The 12,775-nt window shown below is 57.3% G+C and overlaps 1 protein-coding gene across 3 annotated transcripts in view; it reads left to right on the top strand.

Moving 5' to 3' along the window:
- Window positions 1-12,775, top strand: part of ENG (endoglin) — a 34,791-nt gene continuing 22,016 nt past the window's right edge. Inside the window, exons 1-5 of one of the 3 annotated variants that reach the window (XM_070251241.1) lie at window positions 1-141; window positions 3,728-3,898; window positions 4,839-4,933; window positions 5,275-5,417; window positions 5,681-6,135. In XM_070251241.1, coding sequence (XP_070107342.1) covers window positions 5,742-6,135 — 394 coding nt within the window. In that variant the 5' untranslated portion in view covers window positions 1-141; window positions 3,728-3,898; window positions 4,839-4,933; window positions 5,275-5,417; window positions 5,681-5,741. Of the gene's footprint in view, window positions 142-3,727; window positions 3,899-4,700; window positions 4,934-5,274; window positions 6,136-12,775 lie in introns of those variants that run through there. The other 2 variants (XM_070251240.1, XM_003364144.5) reach the window with 2 other exon arrangements.

The raw sequence follows: 12,775 nt of genomic DNA, 5'->3' as shown, positions 1-12,775 counted from the left end.
GAGGGTGTGTGGCTTGCCCCAGGTCACACAGCGGGGCAGGGGCCCAGGGCCTAGCCTGCCAGTCCTGTTTCTGCCCCCATCCTGGGGTTCTGGTGCAGGGTCTCCTGCCTGTGCTGACCAGCAGTATTCATGAGGTGCTGGGTGAGTGTCTCCCCTTCTTGGGCCTCAGTTTCCCTCTCTATGAACTCAGAGCCCTTACCCTCAGAGGTTCTAGAATCCTGGCCCAGTGGAATCCTTCTGCCTCCGAGGTGGTCTTCATGGGTTCTTCAGACCTGGGGGAGGGGGCTTTATCAAGGGGTCCAACATCGCCCAGGAGGCGGCAGGTACCAGGACCATTCCTCGGGGAGGGAGAGAGAGACTTTGAGGGCCTTCACTCTTCTAGAACAGTCTGCCGGCACCACTGACCCTTGTGACCATGCTGTACCCTTGGGGAGTCATTCCTCCTCTTCAGAGACCCTGTCCCTGGGCTCAGAACGCCCCTAAGACTCACACCCTTGGGGACTCAGAATCACGACTTATGAAACTTGGAGCTGTGCAGCCCAGCGGTTATGCCCATCCATTTATTCCGTAAGCATTTATCGGGTGAGTGCCTACCACGGGCCAGGCACTAGTCTAAGTGATGGAGATGCAGCAGCAAACATGGCAAAGCTTTGGCCCCATGAGACTTCTGTTCTAGAGAGAGAGAGACAGACAAAATAAACAATACATAGAGTGTCGGACGGCGCTGGGAGCCCCGGGGCCAACTGCTGGTGTGGGGAGAGAGCTATTTTAAATGTGATGGTCAGGGAAGCCCTCACTGACCATATGACATTTGCTCTGCCGCTTAAAGGATGAGGAGCAAGCCCTGTGGTTATCTGGGGGGAGAGTTTCAGGGAGAGGGAAGAGCAAGTGCACAGGCCCTGAGGCGGGCATGTGATTGGCACATTCAAGGAACAGCAAGGAGGCCGGTGCCGCTGGAGCGGAGTGAGCAAAGGGGAGAAGAGCAGAGGGTGAGGTTAGAGAGGGGACGGGGGACGCCCACTGGATTTTTGAGGAGCCCTGGCTTTTATGCTGAGTGAGGCAGTTGTCTGTGAAGGGCACTGAGCAGAGGGGGATGGAACTTGACTTAGCTTAACAGCCTCCCTTTACGGATGCAGAACGGGCTGGGGGCATGGGTGGAGCAAGGCAGCTCCATGAGGAGGTGATTGCAGTATTCCAGGAGGTGCTGGCAGCTTGGACCAGAGTGGTAGCTATGGAGTGGTGGGAACCTCACAAACACTGGGAATTTGGGGGAGCAGCTGCCGGGATTTGCTTGTGGGTCGGATGAGGGGTGTGAGAGAGAGTCACGGTCAACCCGAAGCCTTGAGCAACGAGAGGAGGGCACTGTCACAGTCTGAGATGGAGAGACTGAGGCAGGAGCAGTTGGCAGAGAACGAATAGAGCCCGAATTTGGACGCGTGAGGTCTGAGATGCTTGTTAGACATCCAGGGGTCTGGAGCCTGGGGGAGGGTTCTGGCTGGAGATATGAAGCTGGGAGCCATCAGTATATGGATGGTATTTAAAGCTGTTTGTCTGGATAAGGGCACCCAGAACAGTGCTTTTCAAATTTTAATGTCCACAAGAATGCCCTGAGATCTGATAAAATGCAGGTTCTGATTCAGCAGGTCTGGGGTACAGCCTGAGAGAGGAGCCCACTTGGAGCAGCAAGGGTCTAGGGCATTCTATTTTACGGCCAAGACCCATTGGTGGGTAATGAAATCAACAGAGTGGCTTGTGATCCGTCTTTGAGAGAAAATGAAAGAGGATGGATGCACATCACAAGAGTATATACGGGTTCACAAAATGTTTGTTTCAATTTTTTGAGCCTGAGTCCCAGGGTTTGTGCTGGGGCATGACGTTCTGGTCACTAAGGTTTGAGAAAACCTGACTTGGGATTGACTGAGGGTAAACAGAGAAGGGAACAGGCCCAGGGACCAAGTGCGGGGGGATGAGGAGGCACCAGGAGGAGGCAGATAAGGCGACCAGGGAGGTGGGAGGAAACCCAGGACGGAATGTTCTGGAAGCCAAGGGAGATAAGACAGGTGCAGATTTGAATTAGCCTCTGCTTCTCCCTGGCCCTGTTGTCGTGCACAGCTGAGCCTTAGTTTCCTTTATTGTAAAATGGGGACATGACAGTCTTTGCCTGTTAAGGTGGCTGGGAGGTGGCACTTGGCCCAGGGCTGGGCGAGCATCTGAATGGCAGAGTGATTCTGATCCTTGTCCTGGGCTTCCAGAGCCTCCAGATCATCAGGCTGCCCTCCCATTGCCCAGAAGAAATAGGCCCAGAATATCCAAAGGTCTTGCTTGAGGCCACCAGGGGCAGAACCTGGGTTCCCTGACTCCCAGTCCAGCACCCTCTTTCCTCTGCACCCACTTTCTCCCTTGTCCCTGGGGGTCTGGCCCTGCTCTTCTCAACAGCTGGCTCCAGGCCTGCGCTGGAGACGGACAGCCGCCTGGGGGGTCCCTGGGGGCCGCCTAAAATTCCTCCGGTGGCCAGCGGCCAGGGTAGACGTGCTCCATCCCTTCCTGTAGCCCTGGCCCTCGAGGCCAGCCAGGAGCAGAGTTTGCGCACCTGCGCACTGTGGGGTCCAGCACAGGGGCCTGGCCATCGGCCACATGTCTCTTTGGCGTGTGGATAGGCGGCACCTGAAAACATCTCTATCAGTCAGAGCCCCGGCAGGAAACAGATGGCACGCTCCCAGAGGATAATGTGAGGAAAGTTTAATGAAGGGTCTGTTTACACAGGTGCGGGCAGGGTGCGGGGAAAGCACGGGGGACGGTGCGGGGGCCATGACCAGCCTGGGCCTGAAGGGCTGTGTGGAGAGGGTCCGGACAGGGCCGTGGTCTGTAGCGGAAGGAGGCCACCAATTTGCAGGGACCCTTCGGGAAAGGAGCCAGAGGAGAGAATCCTCCTCCTGCTTCCTCTCTGATCTGTGTAGGGGAGAGGCGGTGGGAGGAGGTAGACATACCTCATACCTCAGCCGGATGGAGAGTGCATTTGGGGGGCAAACGGAAGACAGCCAACCCAAGGTCTGTCCCTGGCTGTGAGACCACATGACTAACAAGCTTCCCGGGGGGAGGTGAACCAGTCCAGGGACTGGCTTCTTCCACTGGGGAACAGGAGCAAGACCTACTTCTGTGTGCCTCAGTTTCAGGGCCCCAGCCCCTGCTTTACCTTCCAGGGCACTTCATGCTTTCAATAAACAGATCTCAAGAGCCCAAGGGTCCCAGCCATGTGCTGGCGCAGGGGCATCAGAGTCCCTGCCCTCGAGGGGTTTCTGATGGAGTGGAGAGACTCACACAGCTCGACGCCACATGGGTTGGGGGTGGTGGGCAGCCCCTGGGAGCTATGAGAGCCACAGGATGGCCTCCTCTCCACCCCTGGGGGTCCCAGTCTCTCCCTCCCTCCACTTGGTCTCTGGGGTCAGGGCTCCCCGCCCTCCTGGGGCTGTCTGTAGGGTTTTTCTCCCTGGAGGTTTCCTACAAGCTCTTCCTCGTGTCCACGTGCAGCCTTTCCTGCTTTCTAGAGAATCCATTGGCCTTGTTTATAACGTGGGTGGCGGTGGGTTCTGCAGCGTGGAGGGAGGTTTGTGAAAAGCCTCTTCGGGGGTCCCTGTTATGGCCCCGGATGCCCCGACACCCACTCCCGACGACAATCTGCCTCACCCTGTGACACCCACAGCCCCCGTGACATCTGTCCTCTCTATAGTCAGCTCAGGTGGTGGCAGCAGGGAAGGAGGTGCGCTTGGAGCCAGGCAGCCCCGGAGGCACCACTTTCCAGCTGGGGGTCACTCAACTTTCAGGAAGCCCAGGGTCCTCCTCTGGCAGTGGTGACGGCCCCGGCCTCCAGGAGCGGCCGCAAGGATTCAGAGCTGATAAGGTGAACGCCTAGGGTGGGGCCTGGTGCACTGGGAGAGCTCAGGCCCTGGGGCTGGATTAACTGTCCCTGGGGCACAGACACTGGTCTGGGGGCCTAGAGAGCCCTCAGAGCCGCCCCACTGTCCCCCACTGAAGCCATCCTTTGCCTCCTGGTGCCCACCTCCCCATCTCTGCACCTACAGAAAAAGGCAGAGGAGCTGCCGCTCCTGGGGTGGCCCCCTCCGCCCCATCAAAGCCTTCCCGGCTTGCCGGGCATGGATGGGTCTCCCGTGACCCCGCGCCCATGCCCAGCCAGGAAGTGGCTGGGCAGCCACAGGGCTGGGCGAGCAAACCTTCCCCAATCCCCACCCCAGGAGCCACACCTGCCCTTCCCTCCCCTGTCAGCTCCTGCAGAGACAGCACACTCCTGCTCTGCCCCCTCCGGAGGCACCCAGGGCTCCCACCTTCTCCTCCCTCCCTGGGCCTCGCTTTCTCCATCTGTGACCAGGACAAGTACAAGAGGCAGACTGCTGGCCCCACCCCGCTGTGGGTCCTGCCAGCACACACCAAGATCTGTCTTCTCAAAGCCCAGCTCTGCCGGCACCTTCTGCTCCAGAACCCTCCGTGACTCCCCGAGGCTGGCATTCGAGGCCCCCCAGCCAGCATCTGCCTCTCTGGGCTTCCTGTCCCTACCACACCCCTGCTTGTCCCACAGTGGTCCGACCACTTCCTGCTTCTGTGCCTTTGCGCAAGCTGGTCCCCATGCCCGACAAGCCCTCCTCACCCCCTTTTTTACCCTTTCCCCCCAACTCGCCTAGTTTTTCACAGGCCAGGCCTAAATGCCACCTCCTCCAGACAGCTCGGGATTCCTCCTCTGAGCTCCCTTGGGCCTGACGCTTGCACCATGGCCGGCACATAGCTGGCAGAATGAACAAGGGACAGGTTCTGGGATTGTCTTCCAGGCTCAGGGAGCACTGACGGGGGAGCACTTCCTGTGTGCCAGGCCCAGGACTCAGCGCTGTGGTGCCCCGACCCCTGTAAATCTCACAGCAGCCTGGTGAGGAGGGCACCATGTGCCCACTTTACAAACAGGGTGACGAAGGGTGAGAGGATTGGCTGAGGGCCTCACGGCTCAGAGCAAGCAGAGCAGGGTTTTGAACCCAGGACCATGTGAATGGCTTCAGAAAAGCCATTAGAGTGTGTCCCCCTTTCCGTTGGGGCTGCCTTTTGTCCCTGAAGGATTTTGTCCCCATGGAGGGGCAGGCACAAAGTGTGTGGCCCTGGGCAGGTCCCCTGTCCTCTTAGGCCTGAGGCCTCAGCCCAAGCTGCCACCCTGTGCCAATTTGGGAGTGTTGCTTCCTTAACCTGGGCCTCAGTTTCTCCTCCTGCAAAACCCAGACTGACAGCTCGGGTCGTGTTGTGTAAGCTGGCTTCGGTGCCTGACGAGAATCCCAACGCCACCACCTCCTTGGGCCACTCATCTGACCTCACCAGGCCTCTGTTTCCTATCTGCAAAATGGGAACACTGAGTTCACAGGGCTGTGAGTCCCACATGAACAGCCTTGGCCAGGGCCTGCTCCCTGCAAGGTCCTTTGGTGGGCTGTTAGGGTGATTGTTGTCATCTGCCCCCTGGGGGCTGCCAGATGCATCCCACCAGCCAGCCCTGGAGAGGGTGGGATGGGAGGATGGGGTGCATGGGGAGACAAGCCTGGAGCCTGGGCCCTCCCACCCCACTGCCTCCCCCCGCCCCGGGGCCCCCCACCCAGTGACAAAGCCCATGGCACTTCCTCTCCCCGCCTGGCAGGCCGCCTGGCCCGGCCCCTTCTCTAAGGAAGCGCATTTCCTGCCTCTCTGGGCCTGGCTGGATGAGCCGGGAGCTCCCCGCTGCCGCCGGTCATACCCCAGCCTCCGTCCGCATCCTCGGGCCGGGCCCCAGCTGCCGCCCCCAGGAGCCCCGTGCGCGCTCCCGGCTCATCTCTTGGCCCGCGCCCCCCGCCTGGCCCTGCGCCCCCGTGCCCACTTCTCCTGACCCCTCGGCCGCCACCTCAGAAGGCTGGAGCAGGGACGCCGTCGCGCCGGCCGCCTGCTCCCCTTGGGTCCTCGCGCGAGCCCACGCCAGCCCCCGCGCCCGCCCGCGGCCCTGCCCCTGGACACCGGATAAGGCCCAGCGCACAGAGCCCCGCGTGGACACCATGGACCGAGGCGCGCTCCCCCAGGTCGTTGCCCTGCTGCTGGCCGTCTGCAGCCTCAGCCCCACAAGTAGGTGTCCAGGGACCCCGGGTGGGGAGACTTGGCCCTCAGAGCACAGACCAGGCCCCAAGTGTTCCTGGCCTCTTCCCTGTGTCCTGATCTCATGCCCCGTGGAACTGTCCTGGGGGTTTAGGACAGCCCAAGGGGATGTCAGGGTGACCAACCCTCCTGGTTTGTCAGGACAGAGAACTTAGCGCTAGAAGTCTCAGGCAAACAGGGATGAGCTATTTACCTTAAACCTGTCCTCTGGCCTCTGGCCTCCCAACTATGTCCAGTTTCTCCCCAGGAAACCCAGGTCCCAGAGTGCTGTGCAGCCCTGGCAGAGTCTCCTGCCCTCTCTGGGCCTTGAGTTTCCCATCTGAGGAACGTGTGGGAAAGAGGGCCCATGGTCTCGGCCAGGGCTCTGGGTTCAAATCTCACGGCATTACTTCTTTATGGTGTGATCTTGGGGGAAAACCTTCAGGCCTCTGAGTGAAGCGGAGATGATACAGAACTCCCCTTGGGCGTTGCGAAGGCCGGTGGTGAGGCATTGAGGTGACATCTGTCGAGAGAGCCCTCAGGCAGGGTAGTTGTTTCCGTGATGTTATTGTTGTTGTTTTATGATTAGCTTTCAATTCCTCCACCCTCACCTTCCTGGGACTCGGGAGCGGCTCCCAGATCCCTCTTGAACACAGTGCTCTCCCCGGGCTCTGCTCTCTTCTCTGCTCCCCAGGAAGCCTACGGAATGGGGGTGCAGGCCTGGACTCGGGGTTCTGTCTGGGGGTCCTCAGCCTGGGGTCCTCTGCTGCCTTCTGAAATGACCAGTTGAGGGGCCGTGAGGAGCTGGGGACCCTCACCCTCATCCCACTCGCTGGGGCCTCGCTGGACCCTGCCTTTCATCCACCTAAAGCCACAGGATGGCCCTGTGGACACCCCTCACCCATGGCGTATCTAGGAACTCCCTAAAGGATCGGGGGGGGGGGGGGGCGAGAACCGGAACAGCAGCAGCAGTGGCCACCCCCCCCACCCCCGACACATACATTTTAAAGTCCCTAAGCCTTGGTCTCTAAGGCTCTTACCACAGCCTCACTGAAGGACAAGAACTGGGTCTCCGACATTAAGTGACATCGCAGGGATTCGACCCCAGGCCTGTCGCTCCGAGAACACTTGCTCCTAACTACATGGGATGTGGCAGCCCCTCTCCATACAGCTGGCCATAACTCTGCAAGATGGCTGCCATTATCACCCCATTTTACAGGACAGGAAGTGGAGGCTGTGACCTGCCAGGTTCACACAGCTCAGACAAGCCCTACCTGAACCCCACCATGCGCCTCCAGGCTACCCTGCCTTTCTCCTGCCTCCTCCACACTTCTAGCTTGATAACGCTCTCTTCCTCTTGGTCATCAGAGAAAGATCCATGCAGATCTCTAGGGCCTGGTTTTATAGGATCAAAGGCAGGGGCGTGCTGGCAGATAATCAACAACAAGGGTAGGGGGGAGCGTTTGCCAATTTCCGTGGTGTGAATGTTCCCACCCGGCTGACTTCAAGCTACCGAGCCCAGACTCGGAGCCGGGATGCTGTGCGTGGCGGGGAGCACCAGACTCGGAGCCGGGATGCTGTGCGTGGCAGGGAGCACCAGAGCCGGGATGCTGTGCCTGGCAGTCCACCTTTATCTGGCATTTCCACCACACAGATCTGAAAGGCGTAGATAACCTCAAGAGCATAGATGATAGTAAAATGGAGTAAAATAATTAGGAAGTAATGAGTTTTGATATTTATTACCTTTTAAAAATATATAATTAAATTAAGCTAAATTAAATGAAGCTTAAAATTTTATTTTTAATAATAGCTGTGTTTAATAGCCAGTTGGAAAAACTTCTGAAAATTTATCAGTCTGCTCCTGCGAGCAGGTCCCAGCACCCTGGCCATCACAGGGCTCAAGGCCTTTCCACACCATCCAGCCCAACTCATATACAGTTGGGGAAACTGAGGCCGGTAGAGGGCAGATGGAGGTCTGGGCCAGGGCGTGGAACCCAGATCTCCACACCGGGGCAGGGGTGGGAGTGACCAGGCACCCTCATTCAGGCTGGAGGGGGTGAAATGGGTCCGAAACAGGGCCCCAAAGGGGTCCAGCCTTCCGGGAACACAGCTTGGCAGAATCTCTCAAAACCGTAACTTGTGTAACAACTCACCCTTCAGAAGTCAGCCCTATGGCATTATTTGTGCAACTTGTAAAGATGTATGGTCTGTAGGTACCTGTAACAAAAGCCCAGCAACCGGAAACCGCCAGAATGGCCATCGGCCTGGGCCCCATTAAATGAATTATTACTCAGGGGAATACCATGCAGCCATTAACAAGGAAAAGCTACATCTATATCTACCCTGCTGGGGACAGATGTCTGGGACACCCTGTTAGGTACCCAAACAGCATGGATCCCCCTTCTGTAAGAATGAGGAGTAATAACTCACAAGGTGCACAGAGAGAATCCTGATGTCACTGTGTTCTAGCACTGGGTTTCTCTAGGGGATTTTTACTTTCTAAGACACGCTTTTTTGGCATGTTGGAATCTTTTTTTTAAGAACAGACATTTAGAGATCTTTTAAAAAGCAATCTATTAACCATATATTCACTTCAGCGTGCTCCTCAGAGAAAATAGATAAGAGGAGAAAAAATTAGCTCCCAAACTCCTTTACGAATACAGACGTTGTTAGCATGCCGGTGGATTGCTTACTCATTTTCGTAGCTTTTTAAGGTAATTTTAATGCAGGTGGATTAACACATGGGAGTCTTGTGTCTCCTTCTTACATCCCAGAAGGTTTCTATGTTGTCACGTAGACTCCATAACTGTCCCATTGTGGTTCTGGAATATTCTTTCCCTTAAATGTGTCATCCCATCGTTTGACAATGAATCCCCTATTGTTGAATATTTAGGTGGTTTCCCCTTTGGGTCTAGTTATAAATACCACCTCCGTGCACATTTTTGATACGTGTACCTTTTCCTGTATTTTGGAATATTTCACTTGGATAGAGTCCCAGCAGTGGGGTGGTGGGGTCTGGGGCCCATGTTGGGCGGCTGGGATTAAAGAGTGTTTCCTATGCATCCGTGAGTGTTTGCTGGAGCATGGGGCAGAGGTGTGACTTGGAGCCCCCTGCCGCCAGCCACCTGTGTGGGGGTCTGGACTCTTTAGAGAGGACTAACTACATAGGACAGAGACCGCAAATATCCATCCCTTAGAGGCTTCATTTGGGGCAGCTTCCCATTTGCCAGGAAGAAAAAGAGGTTGGAGTAGGAGCTGTGTGAGTCAGGAGAGGGTGGGTGCCTGGGGACAGGGGGACACGACCATTAGGATTCTCTCTCATCTCAGCCAGATGGATGGCGACACTAAGACCAGAGGGAGAGAGAGACCCTCTCTCGTGGTCACAGACGGGACAGTGCTGGGCCTTCTGAGGACAGGCCTGGTCTACTCACTTGAGGGCCTGAGGGGGGATCTGGGCAAGACGGAGGGAGCCACCGCTTCTGTGTCCCCAGAGCATTAGGCAGCTCTTTGTCTCTGTACCCAGTTTACAGATGAGGAAATCAAGGCTCGGGACAAGTGACAGGTCCAGATTTCAAGCCCAGGCTGTCTGCTGCTGAGCCCAGCTTCATTTCCCTGCAGGTTCGGCAGCCTGGGTGTGGGCGGCTGGGAAAGCCAGGCTCCTGGGTCCCCTGGGTCCTCCTGCCTGGCTCCAGCCCTGGCTTTGGGGCATCAGCCCTGGAGGCTGAAGAGGACCCTCATCCAGGGCCGAGCTGACTTCAGTACCTGTGAGAGGGGTGAGGGAGAAGAGACAAATATAACGGCTGACATTGATTTAGTGTTTACTATACGCCAGACACTGCTCTACACCCGTCATTGTACTATCAGCCTTAACCTTCCCCAAAGCCCGATGAAGCAGACACTCCTGTCACCCCTGTTCTACAGCCGAGGAGGCTGGGGCACAGGCAGGTGAAGGAATTTGCCCGAGTGACGCAGCCCAGGAGTGAGCAGCTGGGGACTGAGCGCTGGGCCTAACCACTGTGCTGTACTGCCTTAGGGGAGATGATGAGGAGCTCCCTGTTGTCAGATCTTCTCACCCCGGGCGTTTGGTCACTTTCCTGCACCTACAGTGACCCTCTCACCTAGAGCGCAACCGGATGGGTTCTGATGAGATTTTCACAACAGGGTTTTGAAGGATGAGTAGAAGTTGACCAAGTGGCCAAATAAAGGAAGACCATTGGTCCGGGAAAGGGCATGGTAGAGGCAAGGAGCAAGGAGTTTGAAGGAAAAGCTCACATCTCCCCACTGACCGGGCATAAATAATCGTGACAGCAGTGCCAGTTCCTGAGCAATCCTCACACATCAGGAGCCTGCTCAGCACCATGCATGTACCAACATGTGTGTGTTACCAATGTTCTCACCAACTCGATGAGGAGGGTATTGGGATTATCACCATCCCCACTTTACAGATAGTAACACTGAGGCATGGAAAGGCAGCTGGAAGGTGGCAGAATCAGGATCCGAACCTTTGGCATCTAGAGTATCCCTGCACTTTTTAATTCCGTTCCAGGTTGTGGAGTGTGGACTTGACCCTGCAGGCACTGGGCAGCCATGGCAAGACTGGAGGAAGGAGTTTGGAGGCCTCGCTAGTGGCCGGGCCTGGTGGGGAGTGTTTGGGCTGGAAGGAGAGAAATCTGTGAGACTATCAGTGGACCCCAAAAGGAGAAAGGGGTGGCTGGGTGGCTGAAGAAGAGAGAGAGCAGAAAAGACGCTTGTCAAAAGGGTCTGCCCTGGAATCACGAAATTATTTCAGCTCGTGTGTCTAGGACACTTTCTTGGTACCAGGCTCGTTGCACGGGCCACCTCACCAAGCTGACACACAACCTGCGAAGTGGGTGCTGGGTACTGGAGCTGAGTTGTCTGGGTTCAGATACAGCCCCTGCCACTTAATAGCTGGGTAACCTTGGGCAAATTCTCGCACCTCCCTAATTTCAGTTTCCCCGCGTGTCAAATAGTTACAATAACAGTACCCCCCTGGCAGGGCTGCTGTGACGATCAAATGAGTGAACTCATGGAAAGCCTCGAAACTGTACCTGGCTCCCAGGAAGCAGAATGGAAGCTGTTTTGCAAGTGGGGAAACTGAGGCTCTGAGAAGTTAGGCTTTTTTTTGCTCAAGGTGACCTGCTGTTTAAGAGACAGAGTTAGGATTTGACTGAAGCCAGTCTGGCTCCAGAGCTGCTTTTCTGGACCGTTACCCTCTGTGGCCTCCCGAGATGCTGGGGGTGGCCGTTTGGGAAGCCCCGAGGTGGCTCTGTGCTTGTGGGATGGGGAGGAAGAGGACGGGGGCAGAGGTGGGAGGTGGCTCCCGGGTCTCTCACTCCGACCAGTCACCCAGGCCCCCAGCGGCGCCTCCCCTGACTGGGTCCCGGGAGGCCCCGGTTTCCCTTGGTGCCAGGGGATTGTTTTCAGCTCTGTCTGGGCCCGCCTCCGGCTCGGCTCCGGGAGACGGCCGGGCGTCACACTCCCTCCTGTCTCCCCATTCTCGTCTGCGGGGTGGGGGCGGCCAGGATTCGAAAAGGCCCCAAAATAAATGGACCTCTTATCTGATCTCCCAGCCTGGCCTGTTATCTGATCATTACATAATGGCCAGGCCTGTGGCCTCTCCCGCTGACGGCATGGAGGAGGCGGCCGGGCGGCCCCAGCGATCCGGGAGGAACTGGGGTTCCTGGAAGTCTGAGGAGGGGGCAGGGAAAGTCCGGAGGGAAGGAGGAAGGCGCTGCGCTAATCTGCAGGCCAGACCCGGGTCATGTGGGGCGAGGTGAGGACGAGGTCCAGCCTGGTCAGCCATGTGTGGTATGACTCTGGCACCTCCCGCCTCTCCGGCCTCACTCTCCCCATCTGCATAGGAGGCGCGCAGACTAGGTAACAGCCAAGAAGCCTGTGTTCACTGATGGGGACAGGGGGAGGGTGGGAAGCTCCGAGGGGTTGGTGGGTCACAAAGGGGTGGGACAGCAGGAGATGGTGCCAGCCCTTGAGTCTCCTGGGGTGAGGGAGTCGCTGGCCAGAGACACCAGTCACCACCACCCCCACCTTTGACAATCAATGCCTCTCCAGTGACTGAAGTCAATCAAATAACTGTGACAAAAAGAACTACTGTGTACCGTCTCGGGCAGTCCTCTCAACAGCCTCTACAGGTCGTGGGTTCTGTCCTTGTCCTGTTCCAGACAAGGAGACTGAAGCTCCAAGGGGTGAAATTGCTCACTAAAGCCACACAGCTCGTGTTGGGCCTGAGATTCCAGCCCAGGTTGGCCTGGCTCCAGGGACCTTGCTTTCGACCAAAATGCCACATTCCCCAGGCACTCTGGAGCCCCTGGCCCACAGGACCAGGCCAGGGTGAGGACTTACAAGGCCTCAGCCCCCATGGTGGCCACATGTCCTCTTCCTGAACTTATCCTTCCCAAGCTGTTGCTGATGGATGATGTTGCATGGCCAACGGCGGCCATCTTGTGTCCTGCTTTGACCTCTGGGGGTCCTCAGGCCAAGCAGGCGGTGGAAAGGTGGGGACGGAGGCGAGTCGGGCAAAAGACAGCCCAGTAGCCTGCCATTCGGAAGAGGCCTCCCTGCCCCCTCCTCTGAGCTGGCGTCGGCTGGACGT

Source organism: Equus caballus, chromosome 25 (assembly GCF_041296265.1).
Source record: "Equus caballus isolate H_3958 breed thoroughbred chromosome 25, TB-T2T, whole genome shotgun sequence".
NCBI lineage: Eukaryota > Metazoa > Chordata > Mammalia > Perissodactyla > Equidae > Equus > Equus caballus.
Note: the sequence above shows the minus strand (reverse complement) of the source record. Positions and strands in the feature narration are given on the sequence as shown.